Source organism: Bufo gargarizans, chromosome 4, assembly GCF_014858855.1.
Source record: "Bufo gargarizans isolate SCDJY-AF-19 chromosome 4, ASM1485885v1, whole genome shotgun sequence".
Taxonomy (NCBI): Eukaryota; Metazoa; Chordata; class Amphibia; order Anura; family Bufonidae; genus Bufo; species Bufo gargarizans.
The window spans coordinates 290,995,970-291,022,184 of NC_058083.1; the positions used below are offsets into that span (position 1 = coordinate 290,995,970).

Sequence of the window (26,215 nt, forward strand, 5' to 3'; positions counted from 1 at the left end):
GCTCTATCGCAGGGACGGGCTGCACCTCAATGGGGAAGGGGCAGCTGTGTTGGGGGAGAAGATGGCTAGAAGGTCGGAGGAGTGTTTAAACTAGGGACTGGGGGAGGGTAATTACATTATAGGAGGGGAAGATAGTGCAGATAGAGACCGGGGGCAAGGCAATGGACTGGGGGAGGAATGGAAGGAGGGACTAGAACAGAACAGTTCAAAAAGGAAAGGTGTAGGGTAAAAAATATACATAAACCTCTTAATTGTATGTATACTAATGCCAGAAGCCTGACTAATAAAACTGGTGAACTGGAATTAGTGATGTGTGAGGAGGACTATGACATGATGATAGCTATGACTGGGCAGTTAATGTACAGGGTTACAGTCTGTTTAGAAAGGATTGTCAAAACAGGAGAGAGGGAGGGGTCTGCCTTTATGTAAAGTCCTGTCTAAGGGTACTTTCACACTTGCATCAAAGTTTTCCGGTATTGAGTTCCGTCCTAGGGGCTCAATACTGGAAAAAAACTGATCAGTTTTATCCTAATGCATTCTGAATGGAAAGCAATCCATTCAGGATGCATCAGGATGTCTTCAGTTCAGTCGTTTTACAGTATTTGGACAGAGAAAAAACCACAGCATGCTGCATTTTTCTCTCCGGCCCAAAATATCCAGAACACTTGCCGGAATGCCGGTTTCTGCAAATTATTCCCATTGGAATGTATTAGTGTCGGATCTGGCATTAAAATTGCCGCATTGACAGATCCGGTCTTCCGGTCTGCGCATGTGCAGACCTTTAAAAATGTAAAAAAAAAAAAAAATACTGTATATGTTTTTCCGCATGACAACGGAGAGACTGATCCGGTATTTCAATGCATTTGTCAGCCGGATACGCATCGCCTACAGATTTCCGGATCAGGCAGGCAGTTCCAGGGACGGAACTGCCTGCCAGAATCCTTTAACGCAAGTGTGAAAGTACCCTAAAGCCCACAGTCCGAGAAGATATAAGTGAGGGACATGAACATTAGTGATGAGCGGCAGGGGCAATATTCGAATTCGATGAGCTCTGCGCTGCGATTGGCCAGCGCTACAGCCTGGCAGAAGGAGACGCCCAGGAGAACAAGGGCAGTCTCCTCCTACTATAACCAAGTGACCGAAGATACCGGAGGGCATAACGGGAGAACGGAGCGGCGCCCAGGGATAATAGTAAGTGCAGTGAGATCCCTGGGCGCCACTGTACAGATCATGACACTTAGTTCACAATTTTTTGCCAGATGAAAGGTCCTCTTTAACGTTCCAGTGGCTGCGCCCGACTGATGGTGTGCTGGGCCTATTTTCAAGCAGGGGCAAATACCCAGGCGCCAGGATAAAGTTCCTGGTCGCTATGGTGACCTGGGATATCCAACCCTGCTTTAAAGGAGCACCAATCGACTTGTATAGTATGGATCGGCGCTCATTACTGGCACAGCATTGGTCCTTGTAAGTGGACCCTAACTGTTTAAAGGAAAACAATTTAAAAGGGGCTGTGTAGTTTAGAAAACCTATTGTACCCTATTATGATATCCAGTTTTAACAGTGGGGGGGTGTAACATGTTCAGGATCCTAATTTCTTGGCCAAAGTATACAGTGGTTAATAAGATCTGCTGTCTTTTTGAAGCAGCTGTCCTGTATTACACAGGTAACCCATTGATTTAAATGGGTACTGTGTCATTCTTGCCCTTCCCTGAGGTGGTCCTGCAGAGAAACTGAATACTTACTGCATGGTTTGGCTACAGAAAACAGCTGATGACTGAGGTACCCATCAGGTATACAATCGACTTATATATCATGGATCGGATCTCATTACTGGGTATACAATCAACTTTTAGACCCTACAGGGGAATACAGATGGTGGGTTTCACATGCTCAAGATCCTCATTTATTGGCCAAAGTATAGAGCGGTTACAAAAGATCTTCTCTCTTTCTGGAGGAGCTGTCCTGTCCTGTATTAGGGTACTTTCACACTAGCATAGTTCTTTTCCGGTATTAAATTCCGGTAAAAGGTATCAATTACCGGGAAAAAAAAGCATTAGTTTTGTCCTAATGCATTCTAAATGGAAAGCAATCCGTTCAGTATGCATCAGGATGTCTTCAGTTCCGTCCCTTGTACGGGATTTGACAGGACAAAATACCGCAGCTTGCTGCAGTATTTTTTCCGGCCAAAATCCGAGAACACTATCACACTTGCCATAGAGATGTATTAATGCCAGATCCGGTACCAAGTGTTCCCGAACTAGCTGCGTTGCCAGTTCAGGTTTTCCGGTCTGCGCATGCGCAGGGACATAGGAGGAGCTATTTTTGCTTTTGATCTTTGAAAAAAAAAATTAAAATACCAGAACCGTTATTCCAGATGATACCAGATGAGAAAAAAGAAAAAGAGCTATCCGTTTGTATACGGCTTGCCGGATCCGGCAGGCAGATCAGTTCGCTGGAACTGCCTGCCGGAACCGAACAAAGCTAGTGTGAAAGTACCCTTACACAGAAATCCCATTGATTTGAATGGGTACTGTGTAATGCTTGACTTTGCCTGGAGGTGGAGCTGCCTGGTTTGGTAACAGATAACAGATGATGGCTGGATAGAGCTTTGTAATGAGCTTATTGTGAAGGGATCCTTCTAAAAAGTGGAGAACCCCTTCAATTCTGGATTCTCAGCAGCAAGAATGACCATCAACATTAGGGTCACATGACATTCCCATTTTATTTTTGTCTGAGTGGATCTGGAATGAATAAACTACTTAGGAACACGTGTCCACCAGGGAAACTTGATATGTGACCTTTGGATGAAGAAAGCACTCAAAAATGATGGTCCTTGGATTACATAAACTAACAGGATGTCGCTTGTAAGCTTGACAGCACATTGAGTCCTTGCCTAATGTCATAATTTATATTTCAAAAGCAAAGAGTACAGTATTCACCTGGAACCAAACCAGATGCTAGAAAATGTGCATATGGGGCATATGATAGAAAACATCTCTGTGCCTACAAGGTTCTAAAAGTCGATTCACCTCCTACAAATAACTGAATCTAGCTGCCTTGGTGAATCACATCAGGCATTTGTAGAGGTTTATTATCAAGGGAAAACAAAGCCTAAAAAATGAAATTGGTATAATTATCCTCCACATGGGTTTTCTTAAAAACCACAATTACCCGCCAAAATTATAGCACAAAGCAAGTGACATTTCTATTTACAAACCTTGGGATTTCTTCTTCCTCCCACTGTACAAAGGTGGCACTGAAGGAACTTCCTGGGAGGGTGTCTTTCAGCATCTTCACATCTTGTGAGCCATGTCCTAAAAAAGGGAATGAAAGAAAATGCTGGATACAAGCTCTCCAAACAATCAGTCATATAAGTGTTCACATAGATCAAAGAAATGTTTCCAGGTGACATACTCTTTATACTCTATATAACACAGGGGAGGAGAACTGGCGGCAAGGAACTCACATGCCCAAACCTTTTTCCTCCTGACATTAAAGGGATTGATCCATCTTGCACTTTGGTGGCATATCGCTCGGAAATGCGGTCGATGGCGATAGGGCGATAGCTGTGGGTTCCAAAGGTAGGACCAGCACCTCTCTCTAAACTGGGTCCCCTCAAAGTGAACAAGGACGCACTACGCAAGGGCGGGCACCTTCATTCACTTCTATGATTATGCAGAAAATGGCCGAGCGCAGGCTTGGGTATTTCTGGAACTCCCATAGAGATGAAAGAAGAGATGGTAGGTGTGCTCTTCACTCACTTCTACAAGAATTCCGGAAATAGTCGAGTGTGCTGGACCCATTATGAAAAAAATATATTTCCTGATAGATTGTAAGCTCTCACAAGCAGGGCCCTCAGTCCCATTGTTTGAATTGCTGACTTGTTACTCTGTAATGTCGAATTCGGTTTGTACCTGTACCCACTGAGTATAAAGCTCTGTGGAATACGCTGGCACTATAGAGAGATTATTGTTACTAAAAACAGGAGACGTCGACTACAGAGGCAAGGTTATTGCGCTGAGCTCTTTACACTTTCATGTTTCTATACAAACATATTGCAACATACATAAATGCTCCACTGAATATTGTTTGATATACAGTATTCGCCACATAGTAGACAATTTCTGTCTGTGCAACATCCTCCTTATAGATCTGAATATGGTACAAATTAGGGGTGCACCGAAATGAAAATTCTGGTCCGAAACCGAAAATTCAGGATACCCCTTGACCGAAACCGAAACCGCCTTTTTGCCCAAATACTTTTAAAAGACCCCCCACCCCATAACAGTGCCATCCACAGACCCCCCCACCTCATAACAGTGCCATCCACAGACCCCCCCACCTCATAACAGTGCCACCCACAGACCCCCACCCACCCCATAACAGTGCCATCCACAGACCCCCCCACCTCATAACAGTGCCATCCACAGACCCCCACCCACCCCATAACAGTGCCATCCACAGACCCCCACCCACCCCATAACAGTGCCATCCACAGACCCCCCCCACCTCATAACAGTGCCATCCACAGACCCCCCCACCTCATAACAGTGCCATCCACAGACCCCCCACCCACCCCATAACAGTGCCATCCACAGACCCCCACCCACCCCATAACAGTGCCATCCACAGACCCCCCCACCTCATAACAGTGCCATCCACAGACCCCCACCCACCCCATAACAGTGCCATCCACAGACCCCCACCCACCCCATAACAGTGCCATCCACAGACCCCCACCCACCCCATAACAGTGCCATCCACAGACCCCCACCCACCCCATAACAGTGCCATCCACAGACCCCCACCCCATAACAGTGCCATCCACAGCCCCCCCCCCCCCCCATTGTACAATTAATAGAAAATAGCGGGGAGGGACTGGGAGGAGGAGCTGGGGGCCGGTGCGTTCACTGTGCTCCGGCCCCCAGCTCCAGTAGTTATAAAAAGTGTGCAATTAATACGGATTCTATTCATGAGGCCCCCTCTGCAGTATTACATTCAATACAGCCACATCCTACTCACAGGGCTGTGCTGGCCGGCCGGGCAGACGAGCGGCAGCGTCACAACTGACGTCATGTGCCCGGCCTACTTTCTGAATGAAGGAGGCGGCGCAGGCATGTGACGTCAGTCGTGACGCTGCCGCTCGTCTGCCCGGCCGGCCAGCACAGCCCTGTGAGTAGGATGTGGCTGTATTGAATGTAATACTGCAGAGGGGGGCCTCATGAATAGAATCCGTATTAATTGCACACTTTTTATAACTACTGGAGCTGGGGGCCGGAGCACAGTGAACGCACCGGCCCCCAGCTCCTCCTCCCAGTCCCTCCCCGCTATTTCCGGCCGATATGTAAAAATATCGGCAGAAACAGATTAGGTGCATTTTCGGCCGCCGAAATTTCGGTGCACCCCTAGTACAAATTAATTTGTATTCTGAGCAGGTGTGAGGCTTAAAGGGGCTATCCAATATTACAAATATCCTCACAATGCCTATAGACCAGGGGTGGCCAACCTGCGGCTCTCCAGCTGTTGTAAAACTACAACTCCCACCATGCCCTGCTGTAGGCCGTCTGGGAATGCTGGAAGTTGTAGTTTTGCAACAGGTGGAGAGCCACAGGTTGGCCAGCCCCGCTATAGACGATACTTCACATTTTTATGTTAAAATATTTTTTTATTTTAATTTTCCAGGTCACCATCGTTAGTACAAATGTATATAACCCTGCAATTTTCACACGGGCGACTAGGCCTAATAATAGGTTCTGTTACCCTACAGGTAACTTTTCAGTAGCAATTATCATTTTCAGCACAGATAAAATACAATGACAAGTAACACTTCTATGTAGATAACACAGGATCCACCATTCACAATAGGTTAGCAGCTCATTCCTGACCTCTGCACAGGTCACAGAGCATGCCTAGAAAACTCCCATAGGTCAATGGGCTGAGCTTATGTCCATTGTGTCTACGGCCCATGCCACTGATCTCAAAAGACATGAAGTCTTAACATATCTTAAGCCTTTTGCAAAATTATATACTTTTATATACCGTACTTTTTTAAATATATATAAACGTGATTTAAATAGGTGATTTTGAGATGACACCATTGGTCGCACTACATTTTTTCCAGAAGAGTAAAAATACTCCTCCGACCATTTTTGAGGAGTAGTTTTACCCGAGGAGGAGTACGAAATTTGCATTAATTCAAATACATAATATATCGGCCTACACTTGCTCACATCTGCGTTGGAGGCTGCGTTTGGAGCCTCTGTTGCAGATTCTGTCTACAGACCGGACAAAAAAGCCTTGTATGCAGCGCTTTTTTGGTCTGGTGTAAAGACAGGCTTGTGAATGGAAACTGAACGGCCTCCATCATAGTAAGCGGGGTCTGTTCAGCCTCTTCCCTGAAAGTTAGGCCGGGTTCACATGACATTTTTGCCATGTATTAATTGTACACACAAAATGTATATGCATATTAACAGACACCTCAGACAGACGCCATACTGTGGCATCTGTCACCATAGAATTCCATTGCAAAAAAACAAACAAAAAAATATATAAAAATGGTAAATTAGCCCACATGTTTTTTTCCTGGACTTTGCAGGATGGAAAAACATGGTACACTACACTTTCCCATCCTGCAGAATCATAAAAAAAAAAAAAAAAATGTACTTTTTTTTTACTATGGAAATCCATGGTGATGGATGTTACAGTATGGCATCTGTTGTGTATGTTGATCGTATGACAAAAACCCCACCCTTACGTGCCCGATCCAGCACTTCTGTTATTTTGAATGTTCTGCTCCATTAGATGAGCAGAACAACAGAAATAAATATTGGTAATGTGAATGGAGCCTAAGAGGTGGGGATTTATGCAGGGAACCATTACTGGTCTAAATAACATCAAGCTATTATAGCAAAGTTATAAAGTCCAGTCCAATATGGCGAATCTTCCCTGTACTTTACCACTTGGCTATAATAGCCTGTTGGCATTCACTACATACTGCACCACATACATGCCGGCTTCCCCTGATGCAGGACCTGTATCGCTCCTGCGCCCGCCCAAAATGACCAATAGCAAAGCTCCTTGCTGTCCGGAGCATTGCTATTGGTTACTGCAGGCACAGGCAGCATCGCTGCGCTGTCTGTGCAGTTCACAGAGCGCAATACGCTGATGAAAAGCAGGGAAAAGTCTAAGGCGTATTGGTACTTTTTCCAGGGAGAAAAATGGCCTGAAAAGGCATCTATGACGCTTGTACAGGCGTTATTGCGACCTCCGGATGACACATTCCCTTTAACAGGAACAGGTCATGAATTTTAAGCTGCCCCAGCATAAAGCAGTTAGATATATATATATATATATATATATATATATATAAATTTTATGTGCTGTAAGAACAACAACAAACAAAGGCGCTCCATAGGGTCAGTATGTTCAAATTGGTTACAGTTTCCAAGGTTTCCAAATGAAGGCGTATCTTATAGGGTTGTGTTATTTATAGGCACAACACTATTGTAGGCGTTTAAATGTAGTCATTGTGGTCCTTTGAATATGCAGCGGCAGATGGATCTCCCCACAGGAAATGCCCTTCCAGAAGGATAATTTACAATACTGTATTGGTATTACTGCATGGCACAAAAAATCCTCACGGCCCAAAGCGTATAGGGAATCTTGTTTTATTAATGCAGTTTGAAAGAAGCAATCAGATACAATGCTTTTCGGGGATATAACTTTCCCATCATCAGGTAGAGAATTGCTTAACCTGGCATTTCTCATAAGCAATTCTCTACCTGATGAAGGGGAAGTTATATCCCTGAAACGATAGTTTATAGCTCCTCCCATCCAGCTAGTTATATAGACACTCCTCTATCACTGCCCCTAACAATATCCAGCTAGTTACATAGACACTTTCCCATTACTGTCCCTAACAATATCCAGCTAGTTTATAGCTCCTCCCATCCAGCTAGTTACATACACTCCGCCAACACCGCCTCTAACAATATACAGCTAGTTTATAGCTCCTCCTATCCAGCTAGTTACATAGACACTCCACCAACACCGCCTCTAACAATATCCAGCTAGTTTATAGCTCCTCCCATCCAGCTAGTTATATAGACACTCCTCTATCACTGCCCCTAAAAATAACCAGCTAGTTACATAGACACTTTACAATCACTGTCCCTAACAATATCCAGCTATTTTATAGTGCCTCCCATCCAGCTAGTTACATAGACACTCCTCTATCACTGCTCCTAACAATATCCAGCTAGTTTATAGCTCCTCCCACCAGCTAGTTACATAGACACTCCCCTATCACTGCCCCTAACAATGCCCAGCTAGTTTATAGCTCCTCCCACCAGCTAGTTACATATACACTCCCCTATCACTGCTCCTAATATCCAGCTAGTTTATAGCTCCTCCTATCCAGTTAGTTACATAGATACTCTCCTATTACTGCCCTTATATCCAGCTAGTTACATAGACACTCTGCCAACACCGCCTCTAACAATATCCAGCTAGTTTATAGCTCCTCCCATCCAGCTAGTTCTATAGACACTCCCCTATCACTGCCCCTAACATCCAGCTAGTTTATAGCTCCTCCCACCAGCTAGTTACATAGACACTCCCCTATCACTGCCCCTAACAATGCCCAGCTAGTTTATAGCTCCTCCCACCAGCTAGTTACATATACACTCCCCTATCACTGCTCCTAATATCCAGCTAGTTTATAGCTCCTCCTATCCAGTTAGTTACATAGATACTCTCCTATTACTGCCCTTATATCCAGCTAGTTACATAGACACTCTGCCAACACCGCCTCTAACAATATCCAGCTAGTTTATAGCTCCTCCCATCCAGCTAGTTCTATAGACACTCCCCTATCACTGCCCCTAACATCCAGCTAGTTTATAGCTCCTCCCACCAGCTAGTTACATAGACACTCCCCTATCACTGCCCCTAACAATATCCAGCTAGTTTATAGCTCCTCCCATCCAGCTAGTTATATAGACACTCCCCTATCACTGCCCCTAACAACATCCAGCTAGTTTATAGCTCCTCCCACCAGCTAGTTACATAGACACTCCCCTATCACTGCCCCTAACAATATCCAGCTAGTTTATAGATCCTCCCATCCAGCTAGTTATATAGACACTCCTCTATCACTGTCCCCAACAATGCCCAGCTACAGTATTGTGCGAATTAATGTGAACACAAAGATTTATTTTTTTAAATATTGTTTATTCGAAATAAAACTATTCTTACACCTATAAACAAGGTTTAAATACTATTATTTAATATGAAATATGTCCTCCCTTTGCTGTAATCATGGATTGAACTCTGCTCGGCATGGAGTCAACTAGATTTTTACAATTATTCTTGATTTCCTCCTCTCGAAACCACTCCTGAATTACTGCTTCCACCATCTTGGTTTTCGTCGTACAGTCCATCTTTTGCAATTTGGCCTTGCAGATCGCCCATAAATTCTTAATAGGATTGAGAGCTGGCAAATTTCCAGGCCAATCCAAAATGCTAATCTTCTTGTCCTGGAAATATTTCACCATAGTCTTAGAAATATGGCATGGAGCCGAGTCTTGTTGGAACATCGCATTGCCGTTGGCTTGCACTTTCTCCAGCTCCTGAGGCAAACATCGATCTAGCATTGCTTTATATTTTTCACTATTCATCATTCCTTCTACTGGAATAAGTTTGCCAGGTCCTGAGTACGAAAAACAGCCCCAGAACATCTTCATAACTGGATGTTTGACAGATTGAACAATATGGGCTGCAGTAAGTTTTTCATCCACCCTCTTACGAACAAATTTTGATTGCTGGACCTGCACTAGTGTGTCTCGTCTGAGAACAGCACCTTCCTTCAGTCATTTTTGGTCCAATTGGCATATTTTTTGGCCCAATTCAGTCTCTTTTTCATCATAGGGGCAATCAAGAGTTGTTTTTTCTGTGGCCTCATGGCTTCTCTTCCACCTTTCCTCCAGAAATATATTATTTCAGAAATTAGAAATTATTGATTATTGCAAAATATCAAAAACGCTCAACCATAATCTAAAAATGATTAATTGTACGTGTTTTTGGCAGTGAGTAATGGTAATCATAAGGTTAAATTATTTACAATCAAAACAACTGTGAGAATGGACATAAGTGTTGCCATAACCGAAATACTCATCATTTGGTCGTGTTCACATTAATTCGCACAATACTGTAGTTTATAGCTCCTCCCACCTATCCAGTTACATAGACACTCCTCTATCCCTGCCCCTAACAATGCCCAGCTAGTTTATAGCTCCTCCCACCAGCTACTTACATAGACACTCCCCCATCACTGCCCCTAACAATGCCCAGCTAATTTATAACTCCTCCCACCAGCTACTTACATAGACACTCCCCCATCACTGCCCCTGATGCTGCTTTGACATATCCATGGACATAACATCACATGAAATAAGAAAGAGCTGTATGGACATGGTCATGTGACCATAGCCCAGAACAACAGCAATAAAGATTAAAGATTACATTTCCAAATCCCAGCTACAGTACCTTTGTAAATGATTTTAAAGGGTTATCCAAACCTAAAAAACCCTTTAATGTTCATATATGTCAATCTCCACTGAATTAGGCTACTTTCACACTAGCGTTCGGGGCTCCGCTTGTGAGTTCCGTTCAAAGGCTCTCACAAGCGGCCCCGAACGCTTCCGTCCAGCCCTAATGCATTCTGAGTGGATGCGGATCCGCTCAGAATGCATCAGTCTGGCGTCCGCTCCGCTCAGCAGGCGGACACCTGAACGCTGCTTGCAGCATTCGGGTGTCCGCCTGGCCGTGCGGAGGTAAACGGATCCGTCCAGACTTACAATGTAAGTCAATGGGGACGGATCAGTTTGAAGATGACACACTGTGGCTCAATTTTCAAACGGATCCGTTCTCCATTGACTTTCAATGTAAAGTCTGGACGGATCCGTTCAGGCTACTTTCACACTTAGAATTCTTTTTACAATATACCGTATTTTTCGCCGTATAAGACGCACTTTTTCTTCCCCCAAAATGGGGGGAAAATGCCCCTGCGTCTTATACGGCGAATGCAGTCAGTTTTACATCGCTGGCAGCGATGTAAAGCGAGCGGGGACTCGGGGAGGGACTGGGAGGAGGAGCTGGGGCCGGCAATAGCGGCGGGGCGGTGCAGTCACTGTACTAAAGGCCCGCCCCGCCGCTCCGGTGTACTAATAAAATATGTCATATTCAATGAATGGTTATTAAATATGCCCCTTTATGCCTAATAGTACCTTAAATCCTTAGCGCTTCAGTAGTATGCAGGCTGGGCGGGCGGCAGCGTAACTCCCTGATGTCACGTGCCTGCGCCGCCTACTTTATGAATGAAGCAGGCGGCGCAGGCAAGTGACGTCAGTGAGTGACGCGCCGCGCCGGCTGCCCGGCCTGCCGGCATTGTACTGAAGCGCTTCGGATTTAAGGTACTTTTAGGAATAAAGAGGCATATTTAATAACTATTAATTGAATAAGACATATTATATTAGTATACAGGAGCGGCGGGGGATCTGTGGATGGCACAGTTATGGGCTGGGAGGGTCTGTGGATGACACATGTATAACAGTGCCATCCACAGATCCCCCCCTGTAACAGTGCCAGCCACAGATCCCCCTGTAACAGTGAAAGCCACAGATCCCCCCATAACAGTGTCCGTCATCCACAGTTCCCCCCTAACAGTGTCCGTCATCCACAGTTCCCCCCATAACAGTGTCCGTCATCCACAGATCCCCCCATAAGTGTCCGTCATCCACAGATCCCCCCATAACAGTGTCCGTCATCTACAGATCCCCCCATAACAGTGTCCGTCATCCACAGATCCCCCCATAACAGTGTCCGTCATCCACAGATCCCCAGTAATAGTGCCATCCACAGACCACCTAGTTCCAAACCCACAGCACACCTTTTGGTTAAAAATATTTTTTTTCTTATTTTCCTCCCCAAAAACCTAGGTGCGTCTTATACGCCGGTGCGTCTTATACGGCGAAAAATACGGTAATGCAGACGGATGCGCTCTGAACGCAAGTGTGAAAGTAGCCTAAGAATAGAGATGATTACCCTCAAACACAATGTTGTTAGTCATACAGATGCAATGGTGTAATATCTTAAAGGGAATGTGCCATCAGAACGACCTACTTTTAAATAAGCTTATGTTAAAGGAAACTTGTCATGTGGGTATTTGATTATAGTATAACTCATTATATACAATCATTAAAGGGTTTCTTTCACCAGTTTAACCCTATTAAGCTAGCTGACATAAGCGATGTGCTAATGTCGGCAAAACCTAACCATCCTATTCCTACTTTTATCTATGTCCCCTAGAGCAGTGGCGTACCTACCATATAGGCAGACCACGCAGCTGCTATGGGGCCCGTGAGGAAGAGGGGCCCGCAGTGGAGGAGAGGCCCCGCCCCCGTCTATCTTCCTAATTGTCTCCCGTCTGCTAGCCCCGCCTCCTAGCCCCGCCTCCCGTCGGCTAGCTCCGCCTCCCGCCTGTTAGCTCCATTATGCCTGATTCCTCTCTGGATTGCCAGTAATGAAGTAAGTGACCGCTTGTAGGTGAGGACAGTGGAGTGGGGGGTCACTCAGCTTTCCCAGGCTATTCCTCTGCACATATGCCATTCAGAACAGGAGGAAAGCTGGGTGCTATTATGTAATGTGACTCAGCTTTCCTGATGTCCTGCATGGCACAAGTGCAGAGGCCTGAGGAGATATGAGGGGAGGTGGGAGCTGTGTCACTCAGCTTTCTCAGATTATTCTCATGTCTCTCCACATGTGCAGGCAGGACAGCAGAAAAGCTGGGTGCTATTACATCATGCAATGTCCTTCAGATTTCCTGCTATCCTGCAAGGCATAAATGCAGATAATAAGAACATGGAAAGGCCCGGGGGAGGGGTTCACCCAGCTTTCCCAGAGACTCCTGTCTCTGCACATGTGTCATGCAGGATAGCGAGTAATGTCAGTGTCTCCCAGCTGTCCTGCATGACACAGAGGATATGGGAAGGGGGGCACTCGCTTCCTCAAACTTTTCTCATGTCTATGCGCATGTGCATGTGCCATGCTGGACAGCAGGAAAGTTGGGTGGTATTACATCATGTAACGCCCCAGATTCTTGTCAATATATGCTGAACACCGCCGGGAACTATCAGATCCCATTCTCTATAAGGCGACTTTCACACTTGCGGCAGGACGGATCCGACAGGCTGTTCACCATGTCGGATCCGTCCTGTGGCTATTTCGCGCGACCGCCGCTCCATCCCCATTGACTATAACGGGGGCGGAGCTCTGGCGCAGCATGGCGGTGCACGGCGAAAGCCGCCGGACTAAAAGGTACTGCATGTCTGACTTTTTAGTCCGGCGACTTTCGCCGTGCACCATATAGTCAATGGGGACAGAGCGGCGGTCCGGCGGCACGGCGAAATAGCCACAGGATGGATCCGACATGGTGAACAGCCTGTCGGATCCGTCCTGCCGCAAGTGTGAAAGTAGCCTAATGGGTCTGTTGGGATCCGGCATGAGTACTGCCATTTTGTAGAACAAAATACTTCTGCATGAGGTGGGGCAGGGGAGAAGTTAGGGAGGGTAGTAAGAGGAGCCAGGGTGCATAGTAGGAGGGACTAGGAACGGGCATGGGGGCCCAATCTAAATTCATGCTATGGGGCCCAATGATTTCTGTGTACGCCCCTGCCCTAGAGGCTCCGTTCTCCCACCTCTGTCACCTCCCTCCAAGTCCTGATTGACAGGGCCAGGCAGCGCTCGCATCTTTCTGCCAGCCCTGTGCTCTAGTGAAATCTTGCGCCGTTCTGTACTGAACAGAACAGGCGCGGTGAGGGAAAGACGCTCACAGGCTGCCAGCTTCCTCACTGCGCCTGTGCCGAAGACTGAACGGTGCGAGATTTCACCAGAGCACAGGGCTGGCAGACAGATGGAAGTAAAAATAGGCTAGTTAGGTTTAGCTGACATTAGCACATTGTTAATGTCAGCTAGCTTAACAGGGTTAAATCTGGTGACAGAAACCCTTTAACTATTAAAAAAATACCTTAGATGTATTCACTTACTGGTGTGACAGATGGTTACCTCATGATATACACACAAAGATGCCACATCTGACTTTGATATGAGTCCACCGGTTTTTCTATTCAGCGCTGTAGCCACTCCCCTATTCACTCAAAATCCTGCGCATGCGCGCTGTCTGATCAGTGTAATGACACACATTCATAGCTGAAAGTAAACTGGGCACACGTCGGCTCATCCTCACTTCCGGTGGACCAGTACAAGTAGGAGTTATTTGGCGGGCAGAGTGTACATCTCGGGTAAGCATTCTCCTGTTTGACTTGTACTATGCAGTGGGCGGGCAGCAGCCAGCCTTACTGTTCACATTCACGTTTTTCTTATATGGTTTTGCATTTAGAACATTACACTGATCAGACAGAGCGCATGTGCAGGATTTGAGACGAGAATTCTTGGCCAGAAATAAAATAAAAAAAGAGCTGTAGATGATAAAAGGGTGTGGTTTATTACGTCATTCATTCATTTTAATAATTGGCGGGATAATGAATAGCAGGGAATGAAAAGGTACTATATTACAAAGGTAAAAAGTCGGAGGAATATACTATTGAAATTAGTAATTATAATAAGGGCTAGTTTGTTCATGGGGTGATAAACACATGACAGGTTCCCATTAAATACATTTTTTTAGATTTTTTCTGTGTTTTTAATCTATTTTTCCATGCCACTATCTATATTAATTAAAATTGAAATCTGAAATCTTGAAGTTTTCACACTGACCACCAAGTCTTATACCATGCTGACATTTGCTGTTCTGTACAGGGTATTTTTCAGTAGTCAACCTATTATCAGCATAGGCAGGATTACAATGCAAAGTAGGGATCGACCGATTATCGGTTTTACCGATATTATCGGCCGATATTGAGGATTTTGACCGCTATCGGTATCGGCATCTATTTTGCCGATATTCTCATAGCGTATGGGGAACACAGATCGCGCTGCTGTCAGCGCTCTCCGTGTTCCCCTGAGCAGCATAGGGGAGAAGGAAGCAGTGTCTCCTCCCCCTGTGCTGCTGCCGCTGCCGCCAATGAAAGGACAGGGGACAAGAGAAGGGGAGGGGCTGTGGCCACTGCGCCATCAATGAAGATTAATCTATCATTTATTCATATACAGGAGGCGGGAGCTGCAGAATCACATAGCCGGCTCCCGACCTCTATGAGCTGTAGCTGCGATCTGCGGTAGTTAACCCCTCAGGTGCCGCGGATCGCAGCTACCGCTCATAGGAGGTCGGGAGCCGGCTATGTGATACTGCAGCCAGCTCCCGCCTCCTGTATATGAATAAATGAGAGATTAATCTTTATTGGTGGCGCAGTGCGCCTCCCCAGGCCCAGTATTAGACATTGGTGGTGCAGTCCCCCCCCCAACATTAGACATTGGTGGCGCAGTGCGCCCCCCCCCCCCAAGCCCGCCCAGTATTAAGCATTGGTGGCACAGTGCGCCCCCCCCCCAACCCCAGTATTAGAAATTGGTGGCGCAGTGCGCCCCTCACCCCCACCCCAGTATTAAAAACATTGGTGGCGCAGTGCGCCCCTCCACAGGATCCCCTCTACCCTGCTCCTCCGATCGGAGCCCCAGCAGTGTAATGCTGGGGCTCCGATCGGTTACCATAGCAGCCCCATCTCTATCAGGCTGAATAGGACAAGGGTTCTAGTCCCTAAGGGGGCTAAAAGTTAGTTAAAAAAAAAAAAAAAGTTACAAAAATAAAACACCAAAATATTAAGTATAAATGAAAAAGAGATTTACAAAAAAAAACTACACATTAACAATAAACAGCAGATTTGTGTAGGAATTTTTATTTTTGAAAATATATCGGTATAAATTATCGGCTATTGGCCTGAAAGTTCACAAATTATCGGTATCGGCCCTAAAAAAATCAATATCGGTCGATCCCTAATGCAAAGTATCATCTATGGATAGTATGGGATCCACTTTCACAATAGGTGAAATTCACAGTTCGGCAACTCCTCTACAATGACCTCTTTACAGGTGACACAGCATGCCTAGAAAACTATGACCACAGAGGTCAATAAACATCTCCTGTCCATTGTGTCTATGGTCCATGTGGCTGCCGTATAGCATCTCTCTAAATGTTAACAGCAGCACAGACAAGATCAGGAAACACGGATCTAGTTTAATTGGTAAAAAATAAAAAAGGGTTACACGTTCCCTTAACTAGAGATGGTGCCTGGAACCTCTGTTTATTAGCAGCTACATCAGTCTTACACGCGCACAGTAGGGAAGGGGGGTTCTACGTTATGGGAAAAACCTTTCTGGATATTTTTCCTTCAGAGAACACTTAGCCGACTGGAAGTTCTACAAACAGCTCCATGGAAACAAGATTTCAGAGCGAGCTTAGCATAACTCATGACTGTACGAGCAGGGTGAACGCTAAATCGTTCCAGATGCACGAGCTGACAGCAACAGCCTGGAAGGGCGGCAGCTGCTATCTGACCTCTTATTAAAAGATCATGACTGGCACACCCACCAAGATCTGTGATCTAGCCCTTTCAATGCTTTACAAATGCTTAACCCCTTAAGGATATGGGCAATTTTGTCCCTTTGCCTTGTGTTTATCCCTTTTCATTCTCGCAGCCATAACTTTTATTTTTCTATTTTTATTGACATAGCTGTAGGATGTTTGCATGTTAGTTATATTTCAGACACCATTTTTCATATATAAACATATTATCACCGCAAATCAGCTGTCTGCAGAAGAGATGCTGGCTTATTTATTATCCAAGTCATGTCTCAAGGCTTATTTAGCCGGTCGAACACTGACTTATAGAAGGGATCAGCAATCCAGCTGCTGTGAAACTACAACTCCCAGCATGCAAACATGCTCAGCTGTTCTTCTAACTCCCACAGAAGTGAATGAAGCATTCTGGGAGTTGTACTTTCTGAACAGCTGGAGTGCCAGAGGTTGCTGATCACTGACTTATAGGATAGCTGCCTTACATCTGGTGGCATTAGAGGCATATCGCGCTAGGAGCTCATTTGCATCTCTTTCTTCCCAGAAATCCAGAGGAGCATGTATGGCATATAAGTCTTCTCACGCCGTTTAGGCTACCTTCAAATCTGAGTGTTGCTGGATCAGCAAAACATTTCTGTTATAATAACACAACTGGCACCATTAACTTACATTGTGTGTCATGCCGGATCTGTGTTGCTACGCATCCCATGGCGCATTCAAAAACAACGTTTTTCTGTCCAGCATGGAAATGCAACCAAATGGAATGGAATACATAGACTATGAATGGGGACAAAACTGACAGATCTCAATACCAGAAAGGAAAAACGCTGATGTGAAAGTAGCCTTAAGCTGCTCTCCCCAAGTAGATATAGTATCCCCCATAAAAGCAATGCATTTTATGGGAAAAGACAGATAATTATGAAAATAATGTCAGTTTGCTATTGATAGGGATAAAAAAGCCCTCTCCTTTTATCAGCATCACGAGCCACATGGATCGTATGAACACTCCTTAGAGATAATCTGCCAGTGTTGATGTACCGTCAATTACCCAATGAATGAGCAAAACGTTTGTTCATCGGCTAATAGGATCATTGGTGCAGTCCCCTAAATCACTGTTTACCAGCAGCAGACCGACCGGTCTAAACAATGGCATTAGTGATCATCACTCCTCCCCATACTGTGGAGGAGATCGCTACATGTAAATCACTGATGAGCAGCTGACTGTCGGGAAGGAACGCTTCTGTCTGCTCAGTTGAGCAGTGGAAAGGAACCTCTAGGGTTAAACAGCTGGGATGGGAGTTTTCTACTAGAGGGTTCTTACATTTAAACCTGGCATAGTAGAATAGGTTGACGTCGGTCTATGGCTACAAACATAATCTTGCTCTCTGCAGGCAGTGCTGTCTGAGTATACAAAGGGCAGGTTTACCTTTGGTCAACATACACACATATGGTAAAATCCAGTCCGCCATTATATCACAGGACTGCCCCTCAATACTTGTCACAGATTATTATAAACGTATCTACGACTTACCTTTTCTCCGTGCCCTCCGGAACTTCACAGCAGCAAGATTGACCAGGTTCATCCCATACAAGTTGTAGTCAATGAAGAGCTGTAGAAGATAGGGGATATGGGCCTCGTGTGGCTGATAGCACTTATTCATCACCGCTCCACCTTGTAGCAGTTCACTCACTCTGCGAAAACAAAAGGGAAAAAACATGCTTGACAGACGTGTCATCAGAAAATGACCTAGTTTAAAACAATGCTACACATTTAGTAAAATTATTATTATTTTTTTTTATTATTTTTATTTTTCCCATGTCACAATATGCATTGCAGTTTTCACTCTGGCCACTGAGCATCACAATAGTTTGATACTGATGAGAAGCTAACACTCTGCAGATGGATACTGGCTTGGCTCATTTTCCCTTGTCATGTCCCAGACACTGACTCACAGGGAGGCACGTCCAGAAGGTGGTGCCAGCGAGATGGTTCTCCTTTCCTTGCATATTATTTTCCACACACAGCTGGTGGTCTCGCTAAGGAAAGTCAGTACCCCCCCTAAGATATTTCCTGTTCCATAGAGATCATTTCTCAGTAGTTATCTCATTATCATCACACGCAGGGTTATAACGATCCACCATTTACAACAGGTAACAAAGACAGCTCTCTTCCTCCACCTCCCTGCACCTCACACAATATGCCTAGAACACTCTATCCCATAGAGGTTAGAGTTATCTCCAGACTACAGGTTTCAATGGTCAATGTGGCTGCTGTACAGCGTATCTCTGAATGCTGACCCATAATGGACAGAAAACAGAATAAAACACCTACTACAGTCATACTGATTAAACCAAAGAGAGGTTACATAAGGAATGCGTAAAGCAATAAATGGCATGAGCCCCTCTAGCAAAGCTAACTCAGAAATACTGGAAAACCTATAGACAAACACAGACTAATTAGCTATGAAAATATATTTTTTATTGAAGTTCCACCGAAACGCGTGTCGGGGTGTGCGGTCTTCCTGTGGAGATATCATTCATATTTACGGTATGTGACTATTTACACCTCTATTTCACTGTACTATGTGTACCATCTGTGAGCCACTTAGCAGGGCAGGGCTGCGGTTTTTGCTGTTTACATAGGGTTTGCTCATGCACTTTACTTATATGGCACTTTGCACTTTATTGATCATGTTGCTCATCTCAGACTCATCCTTACATCCTCTCCCCAGGCTCCTCTTTAGTCACACCTTTTATTTATATCTCCCAGGGTTGTATCGCACTTTCGATTTTGATATGTCTGTCATTTCATATTATATGTCTTTTGAATATGTACTTCAATAAAAAAATATATTTTCATAGCTAATTAGTCTCAGTGTTTGTCTATAGGTTTTACAGTCATACTGATTAGATGTATACCAATATCTGTTTTTAATTAGTAAACCAAAACCTAGAGAACACAATCTCTTTAAATGTTTCAGTGAAACTATGGTGCTGTGGTACTATGCGATTTTTTTATTTATTAATGTCAATGGAGAAAAGCTACAAAATAGTGATATAACATTTAAAAATAGATTTAAAATAGACTCCATCATTGAGATACATGTAACACAGAGTTGTAAGCGCTGCTAATTTGGTCTCACGTTTAAATTTTTTTCTTCCAAAAGAATACAGTGTACTCCTTACACTAATATATATATTAGGCCTGCACGATATATCGACAAAGCAATCATATCGCGATAATAGACGATTGCAATATGGCGATTTGGCCAACCCCAAAATGCTGCGATTACATTGTAAGTCTGGACGGATCCGCACACCTCCGCACGGCCAGGCGGACACCCGAACGCTGCAAGCAGCGTTCAGCTGTCCGCCTGTCCGCGCGGAGGCGAGCGGAGCGGAGGCTGAACGCCGCCAGACTGATGCAGTCTGAGCGGATCCGCATCCATTCAGACTGCATCAGGGCTGGACGGAAGCGTTCGGGTCCGATCGTGAGCCCCTTCAAACGGAGCTCACGAGCGGACAGCCGAACACTAGTGTGAAAGTAGCCTTACCTCCACCAGACTTAAAGGGTTTCTACCACCAGATTTGTTCCCTATTAGCTGACTGACACTAGCGATGTGCTAGTGTCAGCAGTCCATAACAGTGTTCTTACTGATCTGTCTGCTGCCGTTCACCTTAAAAACGTACTTTTATAGATATGCTAATGAGCCCCTAGGTGCTATGTGGGCGTCATTAGCACCTAGAGGGCTCCGTCCACTAACCATTTCAGCCGCCCATCGCGTCCCTCCAGCCCGCCCCGCTCCTGTTGATTGATGTGAAACTTCTCAGTATCTCGTACCAATTCCCGTGCCTGCGCCGTGCGCTTCTGTATTCTCCCGGCGCCGGCTTCCTCACTGCGCCAACTACGTTACAGTGAGGAAGCCGGCACCAGGAGCGCGGCATTCACTCACTGCGCCTGCGCCGAATACAGAAGCGCACAGTGCAGGCGCGGGAATTGGTACAAGATACTGAGAAGTTTTACAGCAATCAACAGGAGCGGGGCGGGCTGGAGGGACGCGATGGGCGGCTGAAATGGTTAGTGGACGGAGCCCTTTAGGTGCTAATGACGCCCACATAGCACCTAGAGGCTCATTAGCATATCTATAAAAGTAAGTTTTTAAGGTGAACGGCAGCAGACAGATGATAAGTAAGAACACTGTTATGGACTGCTGACACTAGCACATCGCTAGTGTCAGTCAGCTAAATAGGACCAAATCTGGTGGTAGAAACCCTTTCAGTTCCGTAGCAGAGAGGAGGGAGGAGGCAGTCCATGAGGGCGGACGGCGTGTCACTTACTACGTCATGCACCTGCGCCGCCCACTTTATGAATGGAGCAGGCGGCGTGGGCGTGTGACGTAGCGAGTGTCGCCCGCCCTCCCGGCCTGCCTCCTCCCTCCTCTCTGCTACGGAACTTACAACTTAGTTGTAAGTAATACAGCTGGATTACATATGATTATTATATTTTAACAATGCCTACAGGTTAGATAAGATTATACAACAGTGAGCGGGGCCGATGCATTAGAATACAGGGACTGCACCGGTCCCCACTGTCATTCCTAATCAAGATGTTGACCCCCAGCCCCTGTATTGGGGGTCATTCACACTGCAGGGACACTGTTATGGGGGGGGTGGCACATAGCATAAGATGCTATATATGTGTCATCTACAGATGCCCCCATCACAGTGTCATCCACAGTGCCATCCAAAGATCCCCCATAACAACGCCTTACAAAGATCCCCCCCCCCATAACAGCGCCATCCAAAGATTCCACCCATAACAGTGTCATCCACAGATCCCCTCCATAACAGTGCCATCCACAGCAAATAGACCTCTAGCACGATTCCCTTAAAATATCGCACTGCATATCGTTATCGCAATATTTAGGGCCCTAATCGCACAGAATTCCCATATTATGGATATATATATATATATATATATATATAATATTAGGGCTGCATAAGAAAACTGTGGCAGTACTCCCTTGAGAACTTGTGTAGAATGTAGGGTGCCCGCGATGGTCCCTCGATTCAGGACGGCAAACAGCAAAAAAAAAAGTTAAAATGTGCTCTTTTATTCACACATATCAAGTGACAACGTTTCGGTTCTCTCACAGAACCTTTCTCAAGTCAGGTCACTATATATATACACACACACACTATATTATATTGTGGGGTTTCGCTCTGGTAGATAGGGAAAGGGGGCACAGTACAAAGCCAAAATACAAGTTCATATAACACAAGTCACCTTGCTGGCTGTTCTGCCTCCAGTAGTCAACAGCAGGCTTTAGGGAGCCTGTTTTCCCCGCATGCGGATCTCGACCCTCCAGCATGGCACAAAGCCTCAGATCCCAAAAACAGAGACATCTCTACTGAGCCCAGCTGCCTATTTAAGGATAGCCAGGTGCTGCCAAAACCCGGATCGGCACTTAAACTCCGGTCCAGCATTTGACCTCACCTGGCTGGAAACCAGCCCAGCAGCAAAATGCTGGTAGGAAAATACCTGCCTTGCCAGACATGACCCCTCACTGTGTGACAAACACCCCCCCCCCCCCCCACCCTTGTTCAACCCTTTGGCCTGGCTCATCCACTTGAGAGGGGAGTGGTCGGTCACCAGGCGGAACTTTCTCCCCAACAAATAGTAGCGGAGAGACTCGAGAGCCCATTTGATAGCCAGGCACACTCTCTCTCCACTATACTGTACTTGGTTCCGGCTGGGGCGAGTATGCGGCTTAGGAAGACAATGGGATGCTCTTCCCCGTTGACTTCCTAGAAAAGTACACCACTGAGGCCTACTTCGGAGGAATTCGTTTGTAGCACGAACTCCCTCTTGAAGTCGGGCGTCGCCAAAACAGTTGACCCACACAGGGCAGACTTCAAAGCGGCAAAAGCCTCTTCCGCCCAATCATCCTAGCGAACCATCACTGATTTTTGTCCCTTCAAGAGCCCTGTCAAGGGCGCGGCTACAGTAGCAAAGTGGGGAACAAACATCATGTAATAGCCCACCATTCCCAGGAATGACTATTTGCCTAGTGGTTACAGGTCGGGGCCAATTCTGTATCGCCTCTATTTTATTCACTTGGGGTTTGATGACTCCGCGTCCAATGACATACCCCAGGTATTTAGTCTCTTCTAACCCTATCGCACATTTTTTGGGGTTAGCGGTTAGGCCAACTTTCCGAAGGGAGTCCATTACAGCCTGCACTTTGGGTAGGTGACTTTCCCAGTCAGTACTGTGGATGACAATACCGACGAAGCACAATGTCCATTAGTCAATGAAAAGTGGTGGGGCACCATGCAGACCAAAGAGTAAAATCTTATATTGATACAGCCCCTCAGGTGTGATGAAGGCAGTTTTCTCTTTGGCAGCCTCCGTTAAGGGCACCTGCCAGTACCCTTTTGTGAGGTCCAAAACAGAAAAATACCGGGTTTGTCCTAACCTCTCGATGAGCTCATCCACCTGGGGCATGGGATACGCATCCAATTTTTAAAACCTCGTTAAGTTTTTGAAAATCGTTACAAAACCGCAACATCCCATTCGGCTTGGGTATCAATACGATAGGACTGGCCCACTCACATTTTGACTCCTCAATGACGTCTAGCTGCAACAATAGCTGCACCTCCTCCGATATGGCTTGTTGCCGAGCCACGGGTACCCGGTATGGTTTTAATCAGACTTTTGCCTGAGGCTCAGTGACAATGTCATGCTGAATTATAGAAGTGCGTCCAGAGATGTCTGAGAACAAATCCGTATTCCGACTAACAAACTCCCTGGCCTCCCGAGTCTGTTTAGAGGAGAGGCTGTCAGCAATTTTTACTGTGGCAGCCGCCTCTCTTGCATCAGACAGAGGGGCCGGTACCTCTTCTCCTAGAAAACCCGGCCGCGGGCTGTCTTCTGTAGGTTTCCCTATATCTTCACGGTTTGAGTAAATTCACATGCTAAACCTGCTCTGGCTTTCACCGCCCTGGCTGGTGTACCTTGTAGTTTACATCTCCAATTTTCTCGAGTACCTCGTAGGGCGGGCCCCTGCCACCTAGCCAGGAACTTCCTGTCCACGGTCGGCACCACAACCAAAACCCAATCACCCGGGTTAAAGATCTGGACCCGAGCCTGCAGATTATAGACCCGACTCTGGGCTCACTGAGCTGCCTCCATATGCTCCCTAACAAGAGGCAACACTGTCTCTATCCGATCTTGCATCTGGGTGACGTACTCAATTACACTATTATGTGGAGTGGGTTGTTGTTCCCACGCCTCTTTGGCCACGTCCAAGCAGTTCGAAGGGCGTGAGCCCAGTAGAGGCCTGGAGTACCTCTCGCACTGCGAACATGAGATAGGGCAGAAGGAGGTCCCAGTCCTTCCCATCTTTCGACACTACCTTTTTAAACGTATTTTTTAATGTTTGGTTAAACGGTTTTACCAGACCGTCCGTTTGCGGATGGTAAACGGACGTCCGTAGTTGTGTTATGTGCAGCAACTTACAGAGTTCCCTCATCACCTTCGACATAAAAGGGGTCTCTTGGTCGGTCAGAGCCTCTTTAGGTACTCCTACTCGGGAAAACATCTCCATTAATTCCTTAGCTATGAGTTTAGCTGAGGTATGTCGCAGTGGCACCGCCTCCGGGTACCCAGTGGCATAGTCTACAATGACTAAGATGTGTTGATGCCCTCTAGCGGACTTCGGTACTGGGCCTACGAGGTCCATAGCTATTCAGTCAAACGGTACTTCGACAATCAGGAGAGATATTGGGGACTACGGAAATGTGGCTGGGGGCTAGTTATCTGGCAGGTCGGGCAAGACTTACAAAACTCTTACACTTCTTCGGTTCTGCTGGCCCAGCATATTCACTGTAGAATACGATCCAGAGTTTTCTGCAGCCCCAGGTGACCCCCGAGAACGTGTTGGTGGGCTAAATCTAACACAAGCTTGCAAAAACCCTTGGGGACCACCAACTGTTCAATAGGCTCACCCCGTAGTTGGTTTACCGGATACAACATATCCTGATGAACCACAAAACGGGGAAACACTGACTCTGGCCCAGGTTGTTGTGGTTCACCATCTATTATTAACACATTTTCCCAGGTCCGGGATAAAGTTGGATCCAAACGTTGTGCAGTACCAAAATTATCCCTGGAGACCTTGAGGTCATGGGGTAGCTTTTCCCTTATGCCACTTTCTCGTACATTGCCAGGTAGGTTTTGATGTTGTCTGCGGGCGTCATCTTAGGAATTGCGGCACGGACTGCTTTCTGGGCATCGTGGACGCTTGGGGTTGCTCCTGATGTCTGCAAAGCCATCACGTGTTGTAGCAGCAACTGGTTGGTCTCTTGCTGCTGCTTATTAGCCTCGAATTGCTGCAGGTTAGCCTCCATGAGGGCCTTCACAACAGCCTCCATTTTGCCATGGGGCACTGGTTGTAATACAGCTGGTTTAATGTATGACATACAACTGGTTTAATGTATGACATACAATATCGGTGTTCACGCCAGTCTCACTGCTCTTGCACGCATCCTCCACCAATTGTGGGGTTTTGCTCTGGTAGATAGGGTAAGCGGGTGCAGTACAGAGGCAAAATACAAGTTCTTAACTCAAAAAGTCAGTGTTTATTCACACTAGAGGCAATTGCACAAAACGGCACGTAACTTTGCAGTCTTGGTGTTAATTCACACACAATGGAAAGTTCATATAACACAAGTCACCTTGCTGGCAGTTCTGCCTTCAGTAGTCCACAGCAGGCTTTAGGCATGCGGCTCTCAGCCCTCCAGCACGGCACAAAGCCTCAGATCCCAAAAACAGAGACATCTCTGCTGAGCCCAGCTGCCTATTTAAGGACAGCGTGGTGCTGCCAAAACCCAGACCGGCACTTAAAACTCCGGTCCAATATTTGACCTCACCTGGCTGGAAACCAGCCCACCAGCCACACATACTGGGAGGAAAATACCTGCCTTGCTAGACACAACTCCTCACACATACATGTATGTATGTATGTATGTATGTATGTATGTATGTATGTATGTATGTATATATATATATATATATATATATACACCCACATATACACAGACCAAAAGTCTGGACACACCTTCTCATTCAAAGAGTTTTCTTTATTTTCATGACTATGAAAATTGTAAATTCACACTGAAGGCATCAAACTATGAATTAACACATGTGGAATTATATACTTCTCAAAAAAGTATGAAACAACTGAAAATATGTCATATTCTAGGTTCTTCAAAGTAGCCACCTTTTGCTTTGATTACTGCTTTGCATTCTCTTGATGAGCTTCAAGAGGTAGTCACCTGAAATGGTCTTCCAACAGTCTTGAAGGAGTTACCAGAGATGCTTAGCACTTGTTGGCCCTTTTGCCTTCACTCTGCGGTCCAGCTCACCCCAAACCATCTCGATTTGGTTCAGGTCCGGTGACTGTGGAGGCCAGGTCATCTGGCACAGTACCCCATCACTCTCCTTCATGGTCAAATAGACCTTACACAGCCTGGAGGTGCGTTTGGGGTCATTGTCCTGTTGAAAAATAAATGATGGTCCAACTAAACGCAAACCGGATGGAATAGCATGCCGCTGAAAGATGCTGTGGT

The 26,215-nt window shown here is 45.9% G+C and overlaps 1 protein-coding gene across 1 annotated transcript in view; it reads right to left on the reverse strand.

Annotated features, from left to right (window-relative positions):
- The window catches only part of REV3L (REV3 like, DNA directed polymerase zeta catalytic subunit), a 205,877-nt gene that overhangs the window by 83,087 nt on the left and 96,575 nt on the right, over window positions 1-26,215 (reverse strand). Inside the window, exons 4-5 of the mRNA XM_044291751.1 lie at window positions 18,114-18,274; window positions 3,218-3,314 (exon numbers count right to left, since the gene is read on the reverse strand). Coding sequence (XP_044147686.1) covers window positions 3,218-3,314; window positions 18,114-18,274 — 258 coding nt within the window. The remainder of the gene's footprint in view (window positions 1-3,217; window positions 3,315-18,113; window positions 18,275-26,215) is intronic.